This window comes from Lathamus discolor, chromosome W (genome assembly GCF_037157495.1).
Source record: "Lathamus discolor isolate bLatDis1 chromosome W, bLatDis1.hap1, whole genome shotgun sequence".
Classification (NCBI taxonomy): domain Eukaryota; kingdom Metazoa; phylum Chordata; class Aves; order Psittaciformes; family Psittacidae; genus Lathamus; species Lathamus discolor.
The window spans coordinates 20,968,954-20,992,131 of NC_088908.1; the positions used below are offsets into that span (position 1 = coordinate 20,968,954).

At 37.1% G+C, this 23,178-nt stretch overlaps 1 protein-coding gene across 4 annotated transcripts in view; it reads left to right on the plus strand.

Moving 5' to 3' along the window:
- The window catches only part of LOC136004505 (nipped-B-like protein), a 198,838-nt gene that overhangs the window by 130,359 nt on the left and 45,301 nt on the right, over nucleotides 1–23,178 (plus strand). For all 4 annotated transcript variants that reach the window (XM_065661044.1, XM_065661047.1, XM_065661046.1 and 1 more), the window contains 18 exons: nucleotides 358–458; nucleotides 2,290–2,428; nucleotides 2,650–2,732; nucleotides 3,749–3,881; nucleotides 4,767–4,910; nucleotides 8,449–8,538; nucleotides 8,743–8,957; nucleotides 9,059–9,161; nucleotides 10,066–10,164; nucleotides 10,268–10,414; nucleotides 11,657–11,791; nucleotides 13,252–13,350; nucleotides 14,831–14,884; nucleotides 16,344–16,452; nucleotides 20,467–20,603; nucleotides 22,251–22,391; nucleotides 22,702–22,795; nucleotides 22,906–23,060. In XM_065661044.1, the coding sequence (XP_065517116.1) occupies nucleotides 358–458; nucleotides 2,290–2,428; nucleotides 2,650–2,732; nucleotides 3,749–3,881; nucleotides 4,767–4,910; nucleotides 8,449–8,538; nucleotides 8,743–8,957; nucleotides 9,059–9,161; nucleotides 10,066–10,164; nucleotides 10,268–10,414; nucleotides 11,657–11,791; nucleotides 13,252–13,350; nucleotides 14,831–14,884; nucleotides 16,344–16,452; nucleotides 20,467–20,603; nucleotides 22,251–22,391; nucleotides 22,702–22,795; nucleotides 22,906–23,060 (2,178 nt within the window). The remainder of the gene's footprint in view (nucleotides 1–357; nucleotides 459–2,289; nucleotides 2,429–2,649; nucleotides 2,733–3,748; nucleotides 3,882–4,766; nucleotides 4,911–8,448; nucleotides 8,539–8,742; nucleotides 8,958–9,058; nucleotides 9,162–10,065; nucleotides 10,165–10,267; nucleotides 10,415–11,656; nucleotides 11,792–13,251; nucleotides 13,351–14,830; nucleotides 14,885–16,343; nucleotides 16,453–20,466; nucleotides 20,604–22,250; nucleotides 22,392–22,701; nucleotides 22,796–22,905; nucleotides 23,061–23,178) is intronic.

Below are 23,178 nucleotides of genomic sequence, written 5' to 3' on the forward strand. Positions count from 1 at the left end.
TTACCATAGAGTTTTGCTTTATATTGTAGTCTGAAAGCTTAGCATTACACTGTGTGACTTTCCTATACAGTGTATTGTACCACTGGCAGAAAACAAAGGGTTTTTTTTTCTATGAATTTCTGTTACTTAAAGTTTTTTTTACAAATCTGTATATAAAAAAGGTTTTTCATTTTTATAAAGAAACTCTTGCTTTGTAAAAGCAAAGCAATGCATTAAAACCAAGGTATGCATTAAATATAATTTATTTAAATGTAATGTAAAGTATATGTTTCTATATATAATTTTTAACAATATTTAACAAGTGATATTTTATGTAACAATAAATAATTTTTTAATAATATTGTAACTGTTAAATAGGTGTTCTCCAGGTATGAAAAACATAGACAGTTAATCCTAGAAGAAATTTTTACTTCCCTTGCGAGACTACCAACTAGCAAGAGGAGTTTGAGAAACTTCAGGTAATTTCTGATATAGATTGATAATATGTAGGCAGTAGCATTTATAGTTTTGTAGATGTAAGATTTTAGGCTTCAGTATCAACTTGTTATTTAAAATTTTGTGACTCCACAAGCCGTGATTGGTTAAAGGTTGATATTTCAAAAGTGCAAGGTCCTACACCTGGGTTGGGGCAATCCCAGGCACAGCTACAGGTTGGGCAGAGAAGAGATTCAGAGCAGCCCTGTGGAAAAGGAGTGTGACCAGCAGGTCAAAGTAGGTGATCCTGCTCCTCTATTCTGCTCTCGTGAGACCTCATTTGGGGTATTGTGTACAGTTCTGGTGTCCTCAACATAAAAAGGAAATGGAACTCTTGGAACAAGTCCAGAGGAGGGCCACGAGGATGATCAGGGGACTGGAGCACCTCCCGTATGTAGACAGGCTGAGAAAGTTGGGGCTGTTCAGCCTGGAGAAGAGAAGGCTGCATGGAGACCTCATAGCAGCCTTCCAGTATCTGAAGGGGGCCTACAACGTTGCTGGGAAGGGACTCTTCATTAGGGACTGTAGTGACAGGACAAGGGGTAATGGATTTAAACTTAAACAGGGGAAGTTTAGACTGGATATAAGGAGGAAGTTCTTTCCTGTTAGGGTGGTGAGGCCCTGGAATGGGTTGCCCAGGGAGGTTGTGAATGCTTCATCCCTGGCAGTGTTCAAGGCCAGGTTGGACAGAGTCTTGGGTGACATGGTTTAGTGTGAGGTGGGCCTGCCCATAGCAGGGGGATTGGAACTTAATGATCTGAAGGTCCTTTCCAAACCTAACTATTCTATGATTCTATGATTGTACATTATTAATAATTCCCATTATTAATAATATTAATTATTAATAATTCCCATTACATGGCTCCCAAAGTATAGAGGTGATGGTCACGCTGAGAACACATACCAGGTTAGTTTCATGATCAATAATTCTGTTGTTTCACAAGCCATTACCATAAAGTACAGCGAAACAAGAACCTTAGCCCAGGCCCCCAGCAAATACTGGCTTCAAGGTGTAACATAACGAAACTCTGATATCCTTTTTGGATTTGGACTTTTAGTAGAAGTACACTATCTCAAGGCCACAATAACTGCACTATTTATCTCTGGAGTCCTAGCTCTGATCTGTTGAAAGATATTCCCTGTGTGTGCTTCAGTCATGAAGGGTACAGCTTACCTAAAATTTGATATGAAAAAATTTTCTCTTTACAAGTAATCAAAAATAGCTTCATAAATATAATAATTTCCATCTGGTTTGTGCCCAGTTATTATTTTGATAATTTGGGGAGAATGATGTCAGAGATTATCACCTTTTTATATTGTAATGGGTAGCATCAAGTGGTGTTGATATACACGTGGGTAGGAAACACTGTACTATTTGTCAGGTTAAATCACTTGGAAGGGGAGAAATGTGAGGTGTAGTGTATTTGTACTGGTTATACTAACTTAAAAGATATTGACATTACACATAAAATGTCTATTATTAAGTGCTTTATGATGTAGGTCTTTGATTTATTAAATATTTCTGTAGCTTTTCCAGCTGCTGAACTTCATGGGTATTCTGATCGCACATCTGTGAGCTGTTTCAGTTCAGCTCTTTGGCTGGAGAATAGTGCTTACTTTTTTTGCTAGACCAAATCTTTCACTGCATAAGATAGAAGCAAATGACTAGATAAATTTCTAGAACAAAAATTTCTATCTGTGGTAATAGTTTTAGAAAGATGTTACTTAGGACCAAAAGTTTGGGTAGTCTTTTGTGGGGTTTTTTTTGGTCTTTTTAATTTAGTTTTAGCGTAAATGCTCTTTTCTTATTAACAGGTTAAATAGCAGTGACACTTATGGAGAACCTATGTATATTCAGATGGTAACGGCACTAGTTCTGCAGCTTATTCAGTGTGTGGTGCATTTGCCATCAACAGAAAAAGATTCTAATTCAGAGGAGGAATCAAACAAAAAAGTAAGGTGTTGGTTGGTTGGTTGTTTTTTTTAATAGCCGTAATTTTTGTGTGTGTGTGCAGGAAATACTTTGTAGGTATAATATTTTATGGTTGTGCTCAAGTAATTAAGCATCGTAATTTTATGTCTGCTGGAATTATTCGATGAATGAGAAATGCTGATCTGGAAGTCATATTTCTGTGTATGTTAAAATATTAGACATATAAATCTTGTTATTTTTAGGTGGATCAAGATGTGCTTATCACTAACTCATATGAAACAGCTATGAGAACAGCACAAAACTTCCTTTCTATTTTCCTTAAGAAGTAAGTACTGTTGCATTCTTTAGTGTATCAATGAAACCAACTCAAAATAAAATCTGTCACACCTTAAGACAAGCCAAACCACTTCACAATGCTAAATGCCTACTAATAAAGTTACTTGTAGCAATAGATATTTAGATCCCTAAGAGAGCTACCTGTATGGATAAAAATGTTTATGGAACAGAAATTTTGCAAGGATTTCTTTACACATTTAAGAATCTGTCTGATAGTTTATGTAGGATCCTTTTATCAGGGGTCTTTTACTCATCTGATGCATAGAATAGAAGGCTGAGTAAATATTTTAAGTGATGAAATCGGATAGTTTCTGAATGACAAAGATATAAAACTCCTAAGATTACTTTCATTTAGATAAACTTAGGAATGTCAGTAGCTCAACAGGGGAAAAAAACTGTACCCAAATAACAAAGGGATTTATAACAAAAAATCCTGAGGTTTTTATCATGGTAATTTCTACTGTTATACCAAAAGCCTATTTATGAGCCATCTAGCTATCTCTGTATACTTCTGGTATCATATAAGTGAAACACTATCAAGTATGTTATCTTTTTACTTTTTTTTTTTTTTTTTACATTCTGATTTTAACTTTTGTGGAGCATAATACTGAGTTTTCTTATAATTGTGAGATAAGTCAGACCAGGTTTAAGGACATAACACCTCCTAAATACCCCAATCTAGCTTTAGCTTTAGAATTTTACCTACTTTGTCCATCCAAATTAATGCAGACTTTAACTCAAAACAATAAAAAAAAAAAGCTTAGGAACAAAATTCTAGTATCCTGGATTAGCTGCTTTGCTTGCAGTGCAACTTGGAGTGATAACCATTTAAACTATTTGTCTGTAAATGGATAAAAGCATTTTTTCTGCTAATAATTTGGATATTTTTTAAAAAAATGCATGCAAGTAGTTTTCTGGTTAAACATAGGTTTGCTTCTATTTGCATCAAAAGATAAGCTTAAATGTCTCTTAAATTCACTTAAAAATGCATTTTCTTTTGAACAGGTGTGGCAGTAAACAAGGGGAAGAAGATTACAGACCACTTTTTGAGAACTTCATTCAAGATCTTCTTTCCACAGTCAATAAACCAGAATGGCCAGCTGCAGAGTTGCTACTTAGTTTATTAGGAAGGCTATTGGTAAGGGGTTCTTATTTTTTAGCTATTATATTAATTTAGTTCTTATTGCAATGCAACTTGCTTATTTCAGCTCAAACTATTACAGGAATGCTTTCTGATTTGTTGGCACACATGCAGCACTTAAGGATTTTCTTACATGTATCAGTATTATGTAATGCATAAAAAATAAAATTTAGGTCAGAAGATCATTGATATGAAACTTGGTAAAGGTCTTATGTATACAGTTTCTCATGTAAGTCCACATTGAAAAATGCCATTGTATAGCATCTAATAAGTGTAGATATTCATTGGGAATAAAGTCAGACTGCAGTTATTCATGTTAAATACTTTGGACAATTCCTTTAGCACAGAACCTTCAAACAGTTAAGTAGTTTTTTAACAATAATAGTACATTTACTTATAGAATGTGACATTTTACAGAATGTGAATATTTTCACTGATGTGTTTTTTGAGAGTTGTTCTTCAATATTACGATGCAATTAACACAGTAATTTGTCCTGTTTCTTGGAAAAATATTTTATGGTCCTGTTCCTGGTAAAATGTAACTTTCTTTATACTTGCATACATAATGAGGAAGTTGCATTATGGTGTTTAAGATCTGTACTATTGCAAAGGATATCTGCTCTACTAGATGTCCAGTTTATTTTATAAAAATGTGTATTTAAAAAGAAATGAAAGGGCATCTTTGTAGAGGGAGACCCAATAAAGGAAAAAAATGAATGTAAAATAAGGAGCGTATCTGTGATGTAATAGTAAATTACAGAATTTTATGCAGTATGGAAGTTATGTGGAATTGTTAAGAAGGCCAAGCAATGTCTTTTGAGAAGAATCTCAGTTGCATAAATAGATATTTTTTTTTCTAACAGTTTATTCTGCTTTTCTTAGGTTCACCAGTTCAGTAACAAATCTACAGAAATGGCATTAAGAGTTGCATCACTTGACTATCTTGGAACTGTAGCTGCAAGACTCAGGAAAGATGCAGTCACTAGCAAAATGGATCAAGGATCTATATCCAGAATTCTCAAACAGGTATGTGAGAGATTCCATGTCAGCTTGATTGAGATGTACTCATTTAAAAATTTGAATACTTTGAGGATGTGTGAAAAACTGGCATTGTGGAGAATGAGTTTTCATTATTGTTCAGAGTTCTGAATCAAATATGCTCAATTTATAAGTATCATATTTGTTAATTCATTACTTTCTCACGCCACCTCCCTAGTGATCATGTTAAGTGGTTAATTACAATGGTAAAACCAGTTTTCTTGTGAAAATATGGAGGACATAATGGAAGGACAGTTGGTTTCTATCTTAAGAGGTCTTAAAAATATATATGTGTGTATGTATGCATTTGCTATTGCAAAATGGTAATTGAGCTTATGGTACTCATACGCAGGCTTTAAAGAGTTAAGCTGTTAGTCCTGTAAAGTTAGCTTTTATGTGATGTAGCTGGTATTGGTTGGAGTTTTGGGAGAGGTTGGTTGGGGGTGTTTTTGTCTGTTTTTTGGGGGTTTTTTTGCTTGTGGCTTGGTTTAGTCTATTGTTTTTTGGTGTTGTGGGTTTTTTGTTTATTTATTTACTAGACTGGTATATATCTGTCATTAGAGAATGCATATTTTCATTTTTTCTAATGCTGTTTATCAAAATGTCTCCAGATTGTTCTCCTCTGTTGGCAGTGATTTTGACAATTCTACATTAGACTTCACAGGGAAATATTTTAGAAAAATAATTTCCTCTTATCTCCAGCAGTTATATAGCAGTATTGAAAAGTATTCTAAAAATATACATACCTGAATGGTAACCTGATTTTTTCTATTTGTTTGGGGTTTTTTATACAGGATCATGCAATAACTAGGCATTGGCCTTTGCAGAAAATAAAATTGTTGTGTGCAATTGAGTACTAAAAGCATTTTTTTCAGTTACTCAGGAAGCTTAACATCAATGATGGTAGCTAGCACCATCCATACATTGTGGAAGGTGTGTACTATACAGTACCATCAGTCAGAGTAAACAGTGTGTTGTTTATAAATGATTTGTAACATAAGAACAAGTAACTACTTGGAAATGTGTAGGTGACAGCTAAGCTTCAATTTGTTTTTCAACTGGCAGGAAAATAAGATCCATTGATAGACATTCAGCTTTAGTCATTAGAAAGATCTTAAGTTATTGTTTTCATTCAGAAATGAACTTACACCTCTACAGATTTTTATTTCCTGCTGAATTGAATACTTAGACACTGTTGGGTATTTCCTTCTACCCTCTGATACCATTGCCACAATATTCCCCAATGATTAATGAGTGCTTGTAACTGCCTGCTGCAGTTTGGACTCATGAACCATAGAATTAGATTTAGGAGAAATTCTATTCTGTTTTGACATTTTTAAACAGTAGATTTTTTTTCATAGCAATCGGTCATAGATTGTCAAGTTGATTTGAACACTTGTGCATGCTTTTCATTAGCTTATATCTTGATACACTGAAGTTCTGGACTTCTGACTGTACCTTTTTCTAGTTGCTGATGTTTGCAAGCTATATTATGTGCTGCATTTGTGACAAGATTCTCAATCTGTGCTATTCATACAGAAGTTAAGATGGTTGTAATTTACAAGTCATATTGCCAAAGAAGAAAAATGGTTTGTAGCTGAAGAAGTTTAAGCCAGGAATTATTCTACTACTTTTATTATCAATATGTTTCAGGCTTCACAGTTTCTTTTTGTTTGTTCCGGACATTTTATTTGTTTGAAAATACCTAGGCAGTTAAGGTTCATCAAGCAACTTTTTTTTTCAGCCTTTTATCCACAGAATTTAACACTGGTTGAAGTCCAGGCTTTCAAATCAGAATTTACACCCTTATTAGAGTGCCCTATATATATATATTAATAAATCTATATTAGTATTATGTGCACTGTAGACATGTTTTGAATTCTTGAATTCATTTTGGAAAAAAACCCCACATTTTTTTTCTGCTGTAGCATCAGCAATTGCAAGGACCTGTGTATCTCAGTATTGTACTAGGGGGGAAAAAAGTGTGGTTTATGTTTTGGGCTTATGATGCCTTGTAGGTGTTGAGAAAATTAGTTTCTGATTCATTAACAAGTTAATTGATACTGCTTTATTCTCTATAGCTGCTATATGGGGAGAAGTACATAGCCTGATGGTCATTTACAAAATCGTTCAATTTGCATAGGCTAGAACTATTTAAGAGGTTCTCTTTTTAGCATTCATACAGTTTATATCACATTTATGAATATCTAGTCTCCAGTGCTAGTTCTCAGATTAATATTTCATATGTAATCCTTTTTGTGCATCTTAAAAGTGCTTCACAGAAAAAATTAATATTACCCTATTCTGTAGATAGCCTTTATGCACTAGGTGGCATTTTTATAAAATGGATGTTTGTTCTCAAGTTTTTTGACTGGTAGAAACTTAGTTGAGTCTCAGAGAGCATGATTCTTTAGTGCTAGAGCTCAAGGGTGTTTGGTAACAACCTCTATAAGATTGAGCATACTTGCTGCACTTTGTATGGATGCTTTATCCCAGATAGAATCATAGAATAGTTAGGCTTGGAAAGGAGAGATGACCTTAAGATCATCTAGTTCTAACCCCCCTGCCATGGTCAGGGTCACCTCACACTAAAGCATGCCACCCAAGGCTCTGTCCAACCTGGCCTTGAACACTGCCAGGGATGGAGCATTCACAACTTCCCTGGGCAACCCATTCTAGTGCCTCACCACCGTCACAGTAAAGAACTTCTTCCTTATATCCAATCTAAACATCCCCTGTTTAAGTTTGAACCCATTACCCCTTGTCCTATCACTACTTGTCCCTATTGAATAGTCCATCCCCATCATCTCTATAGGCCCCCCTTCAGATACTGTAAGGCTGCTATGAAGTCTCCACACAGCCTTCTCTTCTCCAGGCTGAACAGCCCCAACTTTCTCAGCCTATCTTCATACGGGAGGTGCTCCAGCCCCCTGATCATCCTTGTGGCCCTCCTCTGGACTTGTTCCAACAGTTCCATGTCCTTTTTATGTTGAGGACACCAGAACTGTACACAATACTCCAAGTGAGGTCTCACAAGAGTTATATCAAATATTTTTAATATTTTTACCCATGTTTTTGCTGTTGTCTGTATTTTTATATTTATTTTCATCTGACTTCTTTGCCTTTTATCCCTTGTTCACCTGAATAGTCAGTTTCAGTATTTACTATTGGTGAGAGAGCTTTTATAGGTTAAACCTTGTGTCAGTCTACTATGTATGATTTCAACACTTCTTTTTTTGTCACTGACACAGTCTTCACAGGAGATCATGGAATGAAAATTTATTGAATCAGTCAGTCTGTTTTAAAACCAGTCTTATTCTGCTGTTAGTCTTTTTTAGACTTTGGAGCTACAGTCTATTTTGGTTTAGTCTGTATAAAGTTTAGAAGTAATTGATTAACAAATTGTTAGTTGTATTGAAAATTGCAGAATGTTAACTTCAGTGTATTTTATATGTGGACATGCAGATTTTCAGATGATAATTACCACTTCAATATTCTATTTTATAACTTTTTCTATTTCTGATAGGTTTCAGGTGGAGGAGATGAAATTCAACACCTGCAAAAGGCTTTGCTAGATTATCTGGATGAGAACACAGAAACTGATGCATCATTAGTGGTAAATTTCAGCTTTCTTAAGTCAACTGTAAATAAAAATAATTTCAATAACATGTACTGAATGAAATTAATTTTGGTCATGCATATTAGTGCTTCAATTAAATCATCACCCTAACATATATTGTTGACTGTGTTTTCCAAAATATGGTTGATGCATTAATATCTTTTGGCTTTATTTTCTGTGTATCCTGCTATATTTCTTCAGTTTTCTCGTAAGTTTTACATAGCACAGTGGTTCCGTGATACAACTATGGAGACAGAGAAAGCAATTAAATCTCAGAAGGACGAGGATTCATCTGAAGGAAGTCATCATGCAAAAGATGTTGAGACCACAGGACAGATCATGCATAGAGCAGAAAGTCGCAAAACGTTTCTTCGCAGCATCGTTAAAACTGCTCCATCTCAGTTCAGTATATTTAAGTACGTTTCAGCACCACTGATTTCTTTATTAACCATGCATTTAACATTTTTAATATTTTTTTTATAAACATGTCTTAATTAAAACATTGGATTTGTTGCAGGATGAATTCTGATACTGTGGACTATGAAGATGCATGTTTGGTCGTTCGCTACTTGGCCTCTATGAGGCCATTTGCCCAGAGCTTCGATATTTATTTGACACAGGTAAGCTGTGCTGGAAGTCTTAATACAGTGAACCACAGTTGGTTTCTGGTTTCAAACACTTTCTGCAATATCTGTTCATTGTTGAGCATGGGTATTTAACAGACCATGATAACACCATGTGCTTTCATATTCTGTATTGATGACATAAGTGCTTATATTTCTTTTTCTTGCATATTGTGTCATATTGTGCATACATTATTTTATTTGTCCATGTATGTATATGGCAAAATCATTATCTTAGATGTACACAGTAAAAGGATAATTGCAAAATGTTGAAATATTTTTTTACAGTTTCTGTAGGATGCCTGTTTGGTGATATTAACTCAGTAAATTGATCTTAATTTGATTTGGAAATACAAGCCAACTTGGTCAGTTACTTGCAGTGCATGTTGCCGTCACTTTGGAAGCTGTTGTTTGACCAGCATGGTTTCTTTCCTTTTTTTCTAGGAGAAGAGCACTAACATGTCATGGTGACATGTTTGAACTCCAGTACTGGTTTAGTTGTTTATTTTTTAGTTAAAATTGTTAATTATTTAGTTAATTTTGTGCTGAATCTAACTCTCCTGTTAGAAAGACCCATGGTGAAAGTACCAACTGGATGGCAAAAGTAGAGTTTAAAATGAAGAGGCTTAAAGTGAACATATGGAACCTGTGTAAATGCTGTTTGGACCAGTCTTAGAGATGTAACAAATCCTAGTAAATATCCATGCGCAGTTATCAGTGCCATGGAACACCATTTGCATGCACCTTTTTACTATCTGAGAAGATATATAGCATTTTTAGTAGACAGATATTCTTATTTTAGTTAAATCATATGAATGTTATTCTGCTGCATTTTTGACTGTTAAATATTGTTTGCTACCTTCCCAAAGCAATTGAATCCTTGGTTTTGTTCTCTTATTAGATTCTGCGTGTACTTGGTGAAAATGCAATTGCTGTTCGAACAAAAGCCATGAAGTGCTTGTCTGAGGTTGTTGCTGTAGACCCCAGTATTCTAGCCAGGGTAAAAAAAATTAAATATGCATCATGTACATGCATTCTTCTATCACACTTGAAATAAATATTTGTTTCTTATCTTGGATTTGTGTTTTATTTGTTCTTTTCAGCTGGATATGCAACGAGGTGTTCATGGACGGTTAATGGATAACTCCACCAGTGTACGAGAAGCAGCTGTGGAGCTGCTTGGCCGATTTGTGCTCTGTCATCCTCAGCTTGCTGAACAGTATTATGACATGCTGATTGAAAGAATATTGGTACGGTGACTTGTGATATTTACGATAAAATAAGTGTCATTGGAAAATTAGTTTTCAACTGAGTTTATATGATTAATAATATGGAATAATGATCCCAAGAGTAAATATTATCTTATTAAATATTATTTTAATGGGGATTATCATTCTTTTAAGACCAACCTTGCAAAATGCATCACTTGTTTTCATTGATGCTTTGTTAAACAAAAGGTAAGCATACATAGAAAGTTGTACCGAATCAGAACCAGGATTATATTACTTTTGATTCTTTTATTAAGGCACAAATTAGGTGAAATGAGGAATTTTGGCACATCTCTGAAGTCTGAGATATGGGTTATTGAGGGCAGTTCAGTAGCGTGGGTGATGAAGAAAGTTCTACAACACAGTAATCTGAAGTTGCCATTTGCAATCCAAAAGAAAAGAAAAGAAAAGAAAAGATAAAAGAAAAAAGACAAGACAAGACCAACCTGGGTGTTTGTTGTTTTTTTTCCTTTTTCCTATGTGATGTTTTAGTGTTTTAAAAGGCTTCTTATTAGACTTTTTGTATAAAAATGGTTTTTGACTGGATATTCAGGTAAAATACAATATAACTATAAGATTATACTAGCTTTTAGCATTCATTTCAGGTTTTTAGTGAAATGCTACTCATTTGCTATAGTTACATGATAAAACATGTTTGCAAAGGGTTTTGGAGATGTGCATATGAGCATGCATAAAGCCATTTCTCCTAACATTCAGATTAAACAGGTTTTGAATAAAGTAATATGAAATGCAGCTCCTCATCCTTCTCCTTAGATGAAGCCTAGGAAAATGGAAAATATTTGCTGCACATATCTTACCCATAATCTTTATCCATAAGCTTTTTAAGTATTAGAATCCAGATCCACAAAGGATCTTCTGTGTTCCAATAAAGTAACTAAAGCATCATCACATCAAGCTTATAAACTCTTGAATTAAGAAGTGGAAGCATACATTTGTAACATCATGAGCTCTTAAATGGGAGGGTATAAATGGAGGAAGTATTTCGGTGTTCTGGGGACACAGCCAGAACCATTAGAATTGTTGCAAATACAGTGGTGCAAGTTATGCTGACCTTTTATATAAATGCATTCAAGAATATTTTAGCTGCCTCTCCTAAATAAGTTTTGCAGCTTTGGGTGAGCTTCAAATATTAATTCGTAAAATACATACATTAATTAATATGTCTGATTTGTTTTCAAGAGCATAATGCTTTTCTCCTCACAGGATACTGGTATCAGTGTCAGAAAAAGAGTCATAAAGATACTTAGGGATATCTGCATTGAACAACCAACATTTCCCAAAATTACAGAGATGTGTGTGAAAATGATTCGAAGAGTCAATGATGAAGAAGGAATTAAGGTAGAAAGAAACATATCCTCATATCCTTCAAGAGTTTAATCATCATAATGCGTTTCTATATTTTGATTTTTTAAAAAATAATCTAAAATGTATTTCATTGCTCCTTTGTAATTTTTGTAATTTTTATTCACTTCTAATGTTTGAGAGCAAATATCTTAGCTTTCTACATTGCTGTATGACTTGGTTTTCTATTTTCAAGTTCTTGCTGGCAGTCAAAAGATTTTAAAAAGTTATTGACTAGAATTTGGGGTTTTTTTTTGTTTTGTTTTATTTTGTTTTGTTTTCTTGCAAGTGGTGTCTCTAGTATTTCTCTTTCCTAACAAGCAAAATTGGCATATAAAACTCCTTTCTGCAAGCAAAATAAACTTTAAAGTCAAAATTAAGTATTTGGTGTTAGTATATGCCAGATTTGTAAATTCTACAGATAAAATTTATATTCCTCTGTGCTTATTTTACATTAATTCTGAATGTTTAATGAATTATTCCCCCTAAAATGTTACTTATGTGATCATATTCTACTCTTTGTGCAGTGTATTGGCAGAAGGGCATAAAACTAAGATTATGTGTTGAATCATAAACCCGACACTGATGTTTTTTGTTTGATTTGGCCAAAATCATGTTGAAATTGCTGGGTAATTAAGAATACACCTGTAATAATTTTGTATCATGCTTCCAGTGGGATTTGAAATCTGCAGCTTTAAAACTGCGGCATGTATTTTTACCACTTGAGATATGTTAATGCCAAGTGGCTTTCAGAGAAGACTACTTGTTAATCAAGTAGATGAACAGCAGGATCCAAGGTGCTGCTAGGCAAGGAGGATGACCTTGTTCTTTCTTCTCCTTTCCCTTGCCTTTCCAACAACCTCAGAAAGATGAGGCAGAATCTGCAATGTATTGGTTTTATGTCTCCATAGATGAGGAACACGTCTAACAACCATATGCTTTATAAGTAATTTGGGAATAATAGTTCACTTTCATTTTATTCCATCTTTTTCTCCATCCAAAAACATTGGACGGGAACTGACTTCCTATGTTTTGGTAGGGACACTTGGCTTCTCTCTCTTCCCTACCTTATTATAGCTGTTCTGAAAATGCCAAAGTAATCTACAGTTGCTGCTAATTCTGCTGTAGAAATTGTAATCTTGTGTTCAGTTGTCAGCCTCTCAGGGTACTATGTTTTCTTGAGGAATGCAAATTAGTGCAGGAAAGTAGTAACTCCGTTTTTTGTAGCCTCATTTCCCAGTGATCATTTTAGTGAAGGTTGCTTAGATGCCAGTATAACTGCTGTAGTATTAGTAGATCAGGGTCTGTCTCAAATAACAGTTTCTACAATACTGAAGTTGAATAATTCCTTATGAAGTTACACATATCGTCAACAAATCTATAGTATGGATGTATTAGAAATACTACCTATGTGCCATGATAAGTTTGTTAATTTTTGCTAATTTTTTTTCCTCCAGAAATTAGTAAATGAGACATTCCAGAAGCTCTGGTTTACTCCAACTCCACACCATGACAAAGAAGCAATGACCAGGAAAATACTCAACATCACTGATGTGGTATGTTAAACAAATTTTAATTAGGTTGCATGCAAAATTTGATTGTTTTTAGTATCTTTGAAATATTGTCTGTAGTCTTTTAGAAGACTCCTGCTTCACTTAGACATACACAAATCTATAGGGCCGGATGGGCTCCACCCAAGAGTGCTGAAGGAACTGGCAGGGGAGCTCACCAAGCCACTTTCCATCATCTGTCAGCAGTTCTGGTCTAGTGAGCAGGTCCCAGAGGACTGGAGGTTGGCCATCATGACGCCTTTGTACAAAAAGGACAGGAAGGAAGACCCCAGAAACTACAGTCTTGTCAGCCTGACCTCAGTGCTGGGGAAGGTCATGGAGCAGATCATCCTGAGTGAGATCACACAGCATGTGCAGGAAAATGGGGGGGATCAGGCATAGTCAGCATGGGTTCATGAAGGGCAGGTCCTGATTAAGCAACCTGATCTTCTATAAAGTGATCCACCTGGTTGATGAAGGAAAGGCTGTGGACATTGTCTATTTGGACTTAAGTAAAGCATTTAACACTGTCTCCCACAGCATTCTCCTGGAGAAACTGGTTGCTCATGGCCTAGATAGGTGTATTCTTCACTGGGTTAAAAGCTGGTTGGATGGCCAAGCCTAAAGAGTGGTGGTGAATGGTGTCACATCTAGTTGGCAACCGGTCACTAGTGGTGTCCCTCAGGGCTTGGTATTAGGGCCAGTGTTGTTTAATATCTTCATTGATCTGCATAATTTTGTCTACTTTTACAGGGCAGCAAATTACATAGCATGTCTCAAAAATGTCTGTTTCAAATAAAATGCTTATAGATTTGTAGTGAAATTATATTATGTAAAACCGCTGTGCTGAGAAGGTATTTTAATATAAATTATTACAAGATGTAAAAATCAAATAGAAGTACTAGCTTCACTACTCTAAATTATGGGTTTAAATTCCATCCACCTTTTCAGTATGTTTACTAAATGGTAGTATAGTGCCCATTTTTCCAGACTGAGAAAACAGTTGATTTTACTTCAGCTTAATTCTCAGTTCTCCTGCCAATTCTATTTTGGAGTACCTGTGAGCTGTTCCTGACACATGATACCAGTGAAGGCCATATAAAAATATATAAATATTTATTTATATATTATAAATGCATTTATATAAAAATATGTGTATACTTATACACACGTTTAATATGTCAGGCTTTAATTTGTACAAAATGTTGTTCTAAAAAAACAATATTTGGTTTATGTTAGAGCCAGCAGTCTCCAGTAAATTGTGTAGGCCTTGTGTTGTATTGGATACAAATTCTGGGATCACTTCAATGGTGAGAACTGTTTTTCGCGTGCATAAGACAGTTTCTAATCTCCAGATATGTTGTACTTAATGTATACGAAAATATATTTATGTATGTTTACTGATCTTTTCAGATGACATCTGTATTGAAGTAATTTTTCTTCATATGCCTTTTTTTAACCAGTTTATTCTCAAAACTACTTTTAGGTTGCAGCTTGTAGGGATACAGGGTATGATTGGTTTGAACAGCTTCTTCAAAATGTAAGTAATGAATTCTGAATGCATGGCACAGTCGTTGTAAGTTTTAACATTTTTTTTTTGTACAAAAACACATTGAAGGGAGACTACAAGAGCATTCCTTTACAGTAGACAAATTCAGTTCATGTGACCTTTTATAAAATCTTCATTGGTGTAATTTCTTTGTCTCCAACATTAGTTTCTTTCTTTCCATTTGGTCTGTTTTAAGAATGCTTCACATTTTGTTTTGGGGAGGGTCTTTGTTTTTCATTTCATGGTCTCTTCAATAATGAGTGACAACATGAAGTCAACAGCTAAAATACTTAATTGTGAAATGAAGCCCCTAGTATAATGTAGATTTTTTAAAAAATGGTAGATATTTGTATTTTCACATCCAGTATATCTATTACACAGTTTATAGAAGCAGTGAATCTTCACAGTATAGCTTACTTCTACATGAAGCGTGACCAGCAGGTCGAAGGAGATGATCCTGCCCCTCTACTCTGTTCTCGTGAGACCTCACTTGGAGTATTGTGTACAGTTCTGGTGTCCTCAACATAAAAAGGACATGGAACTGTTGGAACAGGTCCAGAGGAGTGCCACAAGGATGATCAGGGGGCTGGAGCACCTCCCGTATGAAGATAGGCTGAGAAAGTTGGGGCTGTTCATCCTGGAGAAGAGAAGGCTGCGTGGAGACCTCATAGCAGCTTCCAGTATCTGAAGGGGGGCCTATAGAGATGCTGGGATGGACTATTCATTAGGGACAAGTAGTGATAGGACAAGGGGTAACGGGTTCAAACTTAAACAGAGGAAGTTTAGATTGGATATAAGGAAGAAGTTCTTTACTGTGAGGGTGGTGAGGCACTGGAATGGGTTGCCCAGGGAGGTTGTGAATGCTCTATCCCTGGCAGTGTTCAAGGCCAGGTTGGACAGAGCCTTGGGTGGCATGGTTTAGTGTGAGGTGTTCCTGCCCATGGCAGGGGGATTGGAACTTGATGATCTTAAGGTCCTTTCCAACCCTAACTATTCTATGATTCTCCATCATATTTTACTCTGATTTTTCTAACAAATGATCTTGCTTCATTTATATAGCTTAGCCTGTGTTATCTTTCCCCTCTACCACTTGCATGCACTAGTATTATCTTGTGACCACTTGCGTTAACAACACCATACACAGGGGAATTAAAGATCTCCAAAAATTTTACTTTAGCCTGGTAGTGCCTTGAAAATAGGTAGCCAAGTAAACCAAAGTGTCTCTTAATGCCTGCCCTGAAGAAAAAACTATACTACAGGATCAATTGAATTATCTGTTTAAAATGTTCATTTTGGTTTGATTTTTTTTTAAATCTTTTATGGAGAAGTTAAATGCTTTTGTATTACAAAATCCTTGTATATCTGTAGTAATTGTTATAAAACCAGCATATACCCAATGTAAATGAATGCACCCTTAATGCTAAATAATTTTTTGTTTCATCTGCTATAGCTGTTGAAGTCAGAAGAGGATGCCTCATATAAACCTGTGAAGAAAGCCTGTACTCAACTTGTTGACAATTTGGTTGAGCACATTCTTAAATATGAGGAATCCTTATCAGGTAATATTGTTTGCAACCCAGTAGCTCCTTTGAATAATATGATACTGTAGCAGTGGTGGTTCAAATTATTACCGTAAAAAGTTACTGTTACATAATTCCTATTATGAAACTGATGGTAATGAATTATTGCATTTAAGTTAATCATGAACTTTTGAGCACTGTATAATAATAAAGTTTTCTTAATTTTCTCTAGCTAACCACAATAGCAGTAATACTTTTAAAATATTTTTTTCAATAATTTTAGATCACTAAAAACATAACAAATGTGTCAAGCTTTATTTGCATTACTGTGTTCTACAGTTGTAAGACAAATCATTGGCTGGGCCAGTTTTCTGTGTACAGCAAGTAGTTTAAAAACTAGTAATGTCTTTGAAGCATCTTCACTTCTTATTTCATGTATTTTGTGATCACATATCAATGTTAACACATGTTCTCATCTCTAATAAGAATATTCTGTATTGATATTGGAGAAGGCTGAGGTTCTCAATGACTTCTTTGCCTCAGTCTTTGCTGGCAAGTGCTCTACCCACACTGCTCAAGTCTTGGAAGGGAGATGCAGGCACTGTGAGAATGAAGACCTTAGGCCCACTGTACAAGAGGATTAGGTTTGCGATCATCTAAGGAACCTGAATGTGCACAAGTCCATGGGACCTGATAAAATCCATCCATGAGTCCTGAAGGAGCTGGCGAATGAAGTTGCTAAGCCACTGTCCATCATATCTGAAAAATCATGGTGGTCAGGTGAAGTTCCCAAAGACGGGAAAAAAGGTAATATAACCCCCATTTTCAAGAAGGGGAAAATGGAAGACCCGGGAAACTACAGACCAGTCAGTCTCACCTCTGAGCCTGGCAGGATTGTGGACCCGATTCTCCTGGAAGGCATGCTAAGGCACATGAAAAACAACAAGGTAGTTGCTGAATACTAACATGGCTTCACTAAGGGCAAATCCTGCCTGACCAATTTGGTGGCCTTCTATGATGAGGCTACAGAACTGATGGATGGGCAGAGCAGTTGATGTCATCTACCTGGACTTGTGCAAAGCGTTCGACACTGTCCCACATGACATCCTTGTGTCAAAACTGGAGAGACATCAATTTGCTGGATAGACCACTTGATGGATAAGGAATTGGCTGGATGGCTGCAGTCAACAGCTCAATGTCCACGTGAAGCCCGGTAGTGAGTGGTGTCCCTCAGGGGTTGGTGTAGGGACTAATCCTGTTCAACATCTTTTTTAGTGACACAGACAGTGGGATTGTGTGCACCCTCAGCAGGTTTGCTGATGACACCAAGCTGTGTGGTGTGGTTGACACGCCGGAGGGATGCCATCCAAAGGAACCTCGACACACTTGTGAGGTGGGCCAATGCCAACCTCATGTAGCTGAAGAATGCAAAGTGCAAGGTCCTACACCTGGGTCTGAGCAATCCAAGGCACAGATACAGGTTGGGCAGAGAAGAGATTCAGAGCAGCCCTGTGGAGAAGGACTTGGGGGTGTTGATTGATGAGAAAGTGAACATGAGCCGGCTTCAGTGTGCACTCGCAGCCCAGAAAGCCCATCATATCCTGGGCTGCATCAGAAGGAGCATGACTAACAGGTCATGAGGAGGTGATCCATGCTTGCTTGACCTCGTGCTCACCAACAGGGAAGGGCTGGTTGGAAATGTGACGCTCCAGGGCAGCCTTGGCTATAGCGATCATAAGATGGTCGAATTCGATATCCGCAGGACAGTGAGAAGAGCGTGCAGCAAGCTCACTGCCCTGGACTTCAAGAGAGCAGACTTTGGCCTCTTCAGGAACCTGCTTAGTAAGGTTCCATGGGATATAGCCCTAGAGGGCAGGGGGGCCCAAAACTGTTGGTTGATATTCAAGGATCATCTACTACAAGCTCAGGAGTGTTGCATCCCAACTAGAACTTCCGTGCAGCAGGAGGGCCAGGAGACCTCTTTGGATGGATAAGGAGCTGCTGAGGAAACTTCGAAGGAAAAAAGAGGCTTATAAAAGGTGGAAGCAAGGACAGGCGGCCAGGGAAGAATACAGGGATGTTGTCCGGGAAGATAGGGACCAGGTTAGGAAAGCTAAGGCCCGGTTAGAATTAAACTTGGCTAGGGATGTTAAGGATAACAGGAAGGGATTCTATAGCAAATAAAAGACAGACTAGGGACAATGTGGGCCTTCTCTGGAAGCTATCAGGAGAACTGGCTACCCTGGATTTGGAGAAGGCTGAGGTACTTAATGACTTCTTTGCCTCAGTCTTCACTGGCAAATGCTCTGACCATACCTCCCAAGTCTTGGAAGGCAGATGCAGGAACTGTGAGAATTAAGACCTTGGACCCACTGTAGGAGAGGATTAGGTTTGAGATCATCTTAAGAAACTGAGTGTACACAAGTCCATGGGACCTGATGAAATCCATCTGTGGGTCCTGAAGGAGCTGGCAAATTAAGTTGCTAAGCCACTGGCCATCATATTTGAAAAATCATGGCAGTCAGGTGAAGTTCCAGATGACTGGAAAAATGGTAATATAACCCCCATTTTCAAGAAGGGGTAATTACAGACCAGTCAGTCTCACCTCTGTGCCTGGTAAAATCTTAGAGCAGATTTTTCTGGAAGGCATGCTAAGGCACATGAAAAACAACAAGGTGCTTGGTGACAGCCAGCATGGCTTCACTAAGAGGAAATCCTGCCTAACCAATTTGGTGGCCTTCTATGATGGGTCTACGGAACTGATGGACAGGGGCAGAGCAGTTGACATAATGTGCCTGGATTTATGCAAAGTGTTCAACACTGTCCCACACAACATCCTTGTCTCTAAATTGGAGAGACATCAGTGTGATGGGTGGACCACTTGGTGGATAAAGAACTGGCTGGATGTCCTCATGCAGAGTTGTGGTCAATTTCTCAATGTCCAGCTGGAGACCAGTAACGAGTGGTGTCCCTCAGGGTTCAGTGTTGTGACCGCTCTTGTTCAACATCTTTGTCGGTGACATGGACAGTGGGATTGAGTGCGCCCTCAGCAATCTTGTTTATGACACCAAGCTGTATGGTTCAGTTAATACACTGGAGGGAAGGAATGCCATCGAGAGGGACCTTGACATGCTTGTGAGGTGGGCTGATGCCAGCCTTATGACATTTAACAATGCCAACTGCAAAGTCCTACACCTGGGTCGGAGCAATCCCAGGCACAGCTACAGGTTGGGCAAAGAAGAGATTCAGAGCAGCCCTGTGGAGAAGGACTTGGGGGTGTTGGTTGATGAGAAAATGGACATGAGCCAGCACTGTGCGCTCACAGCCCAGAAAGTCAACCGCATCCTGGGCTGCATCAAGAGGAGCGTGACCAGCAGGTCGAAGGAGGTGATCCTGCCCCTCTACTCTGCTCTCGTGAGACCTCATTTGGGGTATTGTGTGCAGTTCTGGTATCCTCAATATAAAAAGGACATGGAACTGTTGGAACAAGTCCAGAGGAGGGCCACAAGGATGATCAGGGGACTGGAGCACCTCCCGTATGAAGACAGGCTGAGAAAGTTGGGGCTGTTCATCCTGGAGAAGAGAAGGCTGCGTGGAGACCTCATAGCAGCTACCAGTATCTGAAGGGGGCCTATAGGGATGCCTGGGAGGGACTCTTCATTAGGGACTGTAGTGACAGGACAAGGGGTAACGGGTTAAAACTTAAAACAGGGGAAGTTTAGATTGTATATAAGGAAGTTCTTTAATGTGAGGATGATGAGGCACTGGAATGGGTTGCCCAGGGAGGTTGTGAATGCTCCATCCCTGGCAGTGTTTAAGGCCAGGTTGGACGAAGCCTTGGGTGATGTGGTTTAGTGTGAGTTGTCCCTGCCCATGGCAGGGGGGTTGGAACCTGATGATCTTAAGCTCCTTTCCAACGCTAAGCATTCTATGATTCTATGATCTTGAAAGATATGAATGAGATGTTCATATGATCTTTTGGACATTTTTTTTTTTCATTGCTCAAACATTATGTATTTTGCTTTTTTTTTTTTTTTTTTTTTTTTTTTTCAGATTCTGACAACAAAGGTGTGAATTCCGGTCGCTTGGTTTCGTGCATAACCACTTTGTTCTTATTTAGCAAAATCAGGCCCCAGCTAATGGTTAAACATGCCATGACCATGCAGCCATACCTGACCACTAAATGTAGTGTAAGTAAAGCAAAATCACTCTTCCTCCCCCAATAATGAAGCATGGAAGTTAATGTCTGTCATATATGCCTGATGAAATTGAAGGTAGGAAAAGAGAAATAAAAAAATTTGTTTCCATTTCATGGCTATCATACTTTCCAAAGATATTAGGTCATTTTGATGATCTCTAGCTTTTAAGTTGTTGTTCCTCCCCTTCTCCCTCCACATTTTACAGCCAGATGAAAATGAAACCTGTTCTGCCTCTTTCCCTTGAGGAACTCATTTTTTTACCTGTTATGATATAATTTCTTAAAATATTTTTGTTTATAGTCAGTCTTAAAAGTAATTAAGATTTAACGTATGAATCTTAAGACTAAATGTATGGTTCCATAGGATAGAGTGATCTAACATATAGCAAATATATAAGAAGGAAAATGTCCTGATCTATCATCTTCAGCTCTTCACCTCTCCCTTCCCTAGCTCTGGTGTTTTTGTATTCCCCTGTAAGACAGTTTAGCTCACAAAAACTGTCGAGTGCTATAATGCTGAACCCTCCTCTATGGTAAAATGTCTCCTCTTCTCTGAAACATTGTATTGCTTTCTGCCATTTTGATTAGTCCAGTTGGCTCAGTGAAGGTTGTGATGAACACCTGATCTGGCAGAAGGAGCAGGGCAGGATCATGCATCCATGGCTCAGAGAAAAGCTTGGCTGTGTGGGTGGCAGCAATCCATTACGTTAGTTCAATTGGCCAGGGAAGGGCAGGCTTGAGGAAACTTATCATCTTAGCTTGTATGTGTAGCCTAGGATTATACAGGTTCAGCCCTGAAACATTCTCTAGGCACATCTGCAACTGACATTTAGAGCTGCTTCTGATCAAACAGTGTAGGAAAGGTTTATCTGGTTATTTACTTGCTGCAACATCTCTTTAGCGTATTACATAAGTTTTATACAGATTGAGATGAAATGTAGAATTACCACTGTCAGCTCAGATATGTTAAATAGCTTGAGAGTAGCATTTGGGAATTTTCCTATCGTGATTAGTGAATTTGATTTATCATAAAAGTAAATTTCCAGTGGGATGTATATTTAATATATAAATGTTTTCCATAGATTCCTCACAATACATATACCATCATGATAATGCAAACCAGTAATCATTTTAATTGTCATTTCTATATTTGTATGCATTATTATGTATTTTTTTCAGCTACATTCAGCCATAGTGCAACTTCATTTGTTGCCGATACCTGTTACAAGGTGTTGTGTGTTCTCTAGGGTGCATGGGTCAGGAAAAGTTCCCAGATTTGTTGTAGGATTCCAAAAAATTATTGGGACCAAAAGTTTTCATCTGTCACAGTCTTGATGAGAGGTGAAGTTCTGCTACTACAGATTTTTATGGTTTTTTTCTCCCCCAGAAGTTCTGTAGAAGAACTTGCTTTCAAAATAATATGCAGTTTAAAAGCAGATGTAAACTATATAAATATTTTTAAGTCTTTACCAAATATCTTACATAAGGTACATAATTGTATGATACTAATATGCAATTTTATTATATGCATATGTAATATGTAATTAATGCATATGTATTACATTACACATATTAATGATACTTAGCTTATAGGTAACACAACCAGAAACATTATATGCTATAAATACTGTTGTTTCAGACCCAGAATGATTTCATGGTGATCTGCAATGTTGCAAAAATCTTAGAACTTGTAGTGCCACTAATGGAGCACCCAAGTGAGACCTTTCTTGCCACTATTGAGGAAGACCTCATGAAACTTATCATTAAATATGGCATGACGGTAAGCTTTTAATTGCTACTATTCAGTTGATTCTACTTCACATTGTGAAATACATGGCTTTGATTTAAAGTCTGTCTTCATTATCAAGATAACTTTTGAGCCACAAAAAAAACAATGTTCTTGGCTTACCAATGTTTGTAAGGGTTGTTGCTATATTTTAACAATTTTAAGTTTAGGCAGCCTAGGGGATGGACATTACATCTGTTAGATTGTTAGTTTTAGTTCTACATAGCTTTCTCCTACATAACTTCATAAAAATCTCAATTTTAACTTCTGAACATTTAGCTTATTTGTTCTTTCTTGCTCCTAGGTTGTTCAGCATTGTGTGAGCTGTCTTGGGGCTGTTGTGAACAAAGTCACCCAGAACTATAAATTTGTGTGGGCCTGTTTTAATAGATACTATGGTAAGTAAAATCACATCATGTAATGGTCAGTCTTCAATTTTGTTTACAAGTCTTGTCTTAGGGATACATCATGATTAAATACTGTGATCAAAACTTTTATCTTACTGTAGGTGCACTTTCAAAATTAAAAAGTCAACACCAAGAAGACCCAAGTAGTACAATATTTACTACCAATAAACCAGCACTCCTTAGATCACTTTTCACTGTTGGAGCATTGTGTCGGCATTTTGATTTTGATCAGGAAGATTTTAAGGGCAACAGTAAGGTAAAATAACTTGTATTTACTCTCCATGTATTATGAATATTGAATGCTCCACTTCAGTTTGAAAGCACAGTATTTCTAGTCCCTCAAAGCTATGTATTTTTTCATAATGCATACAGTA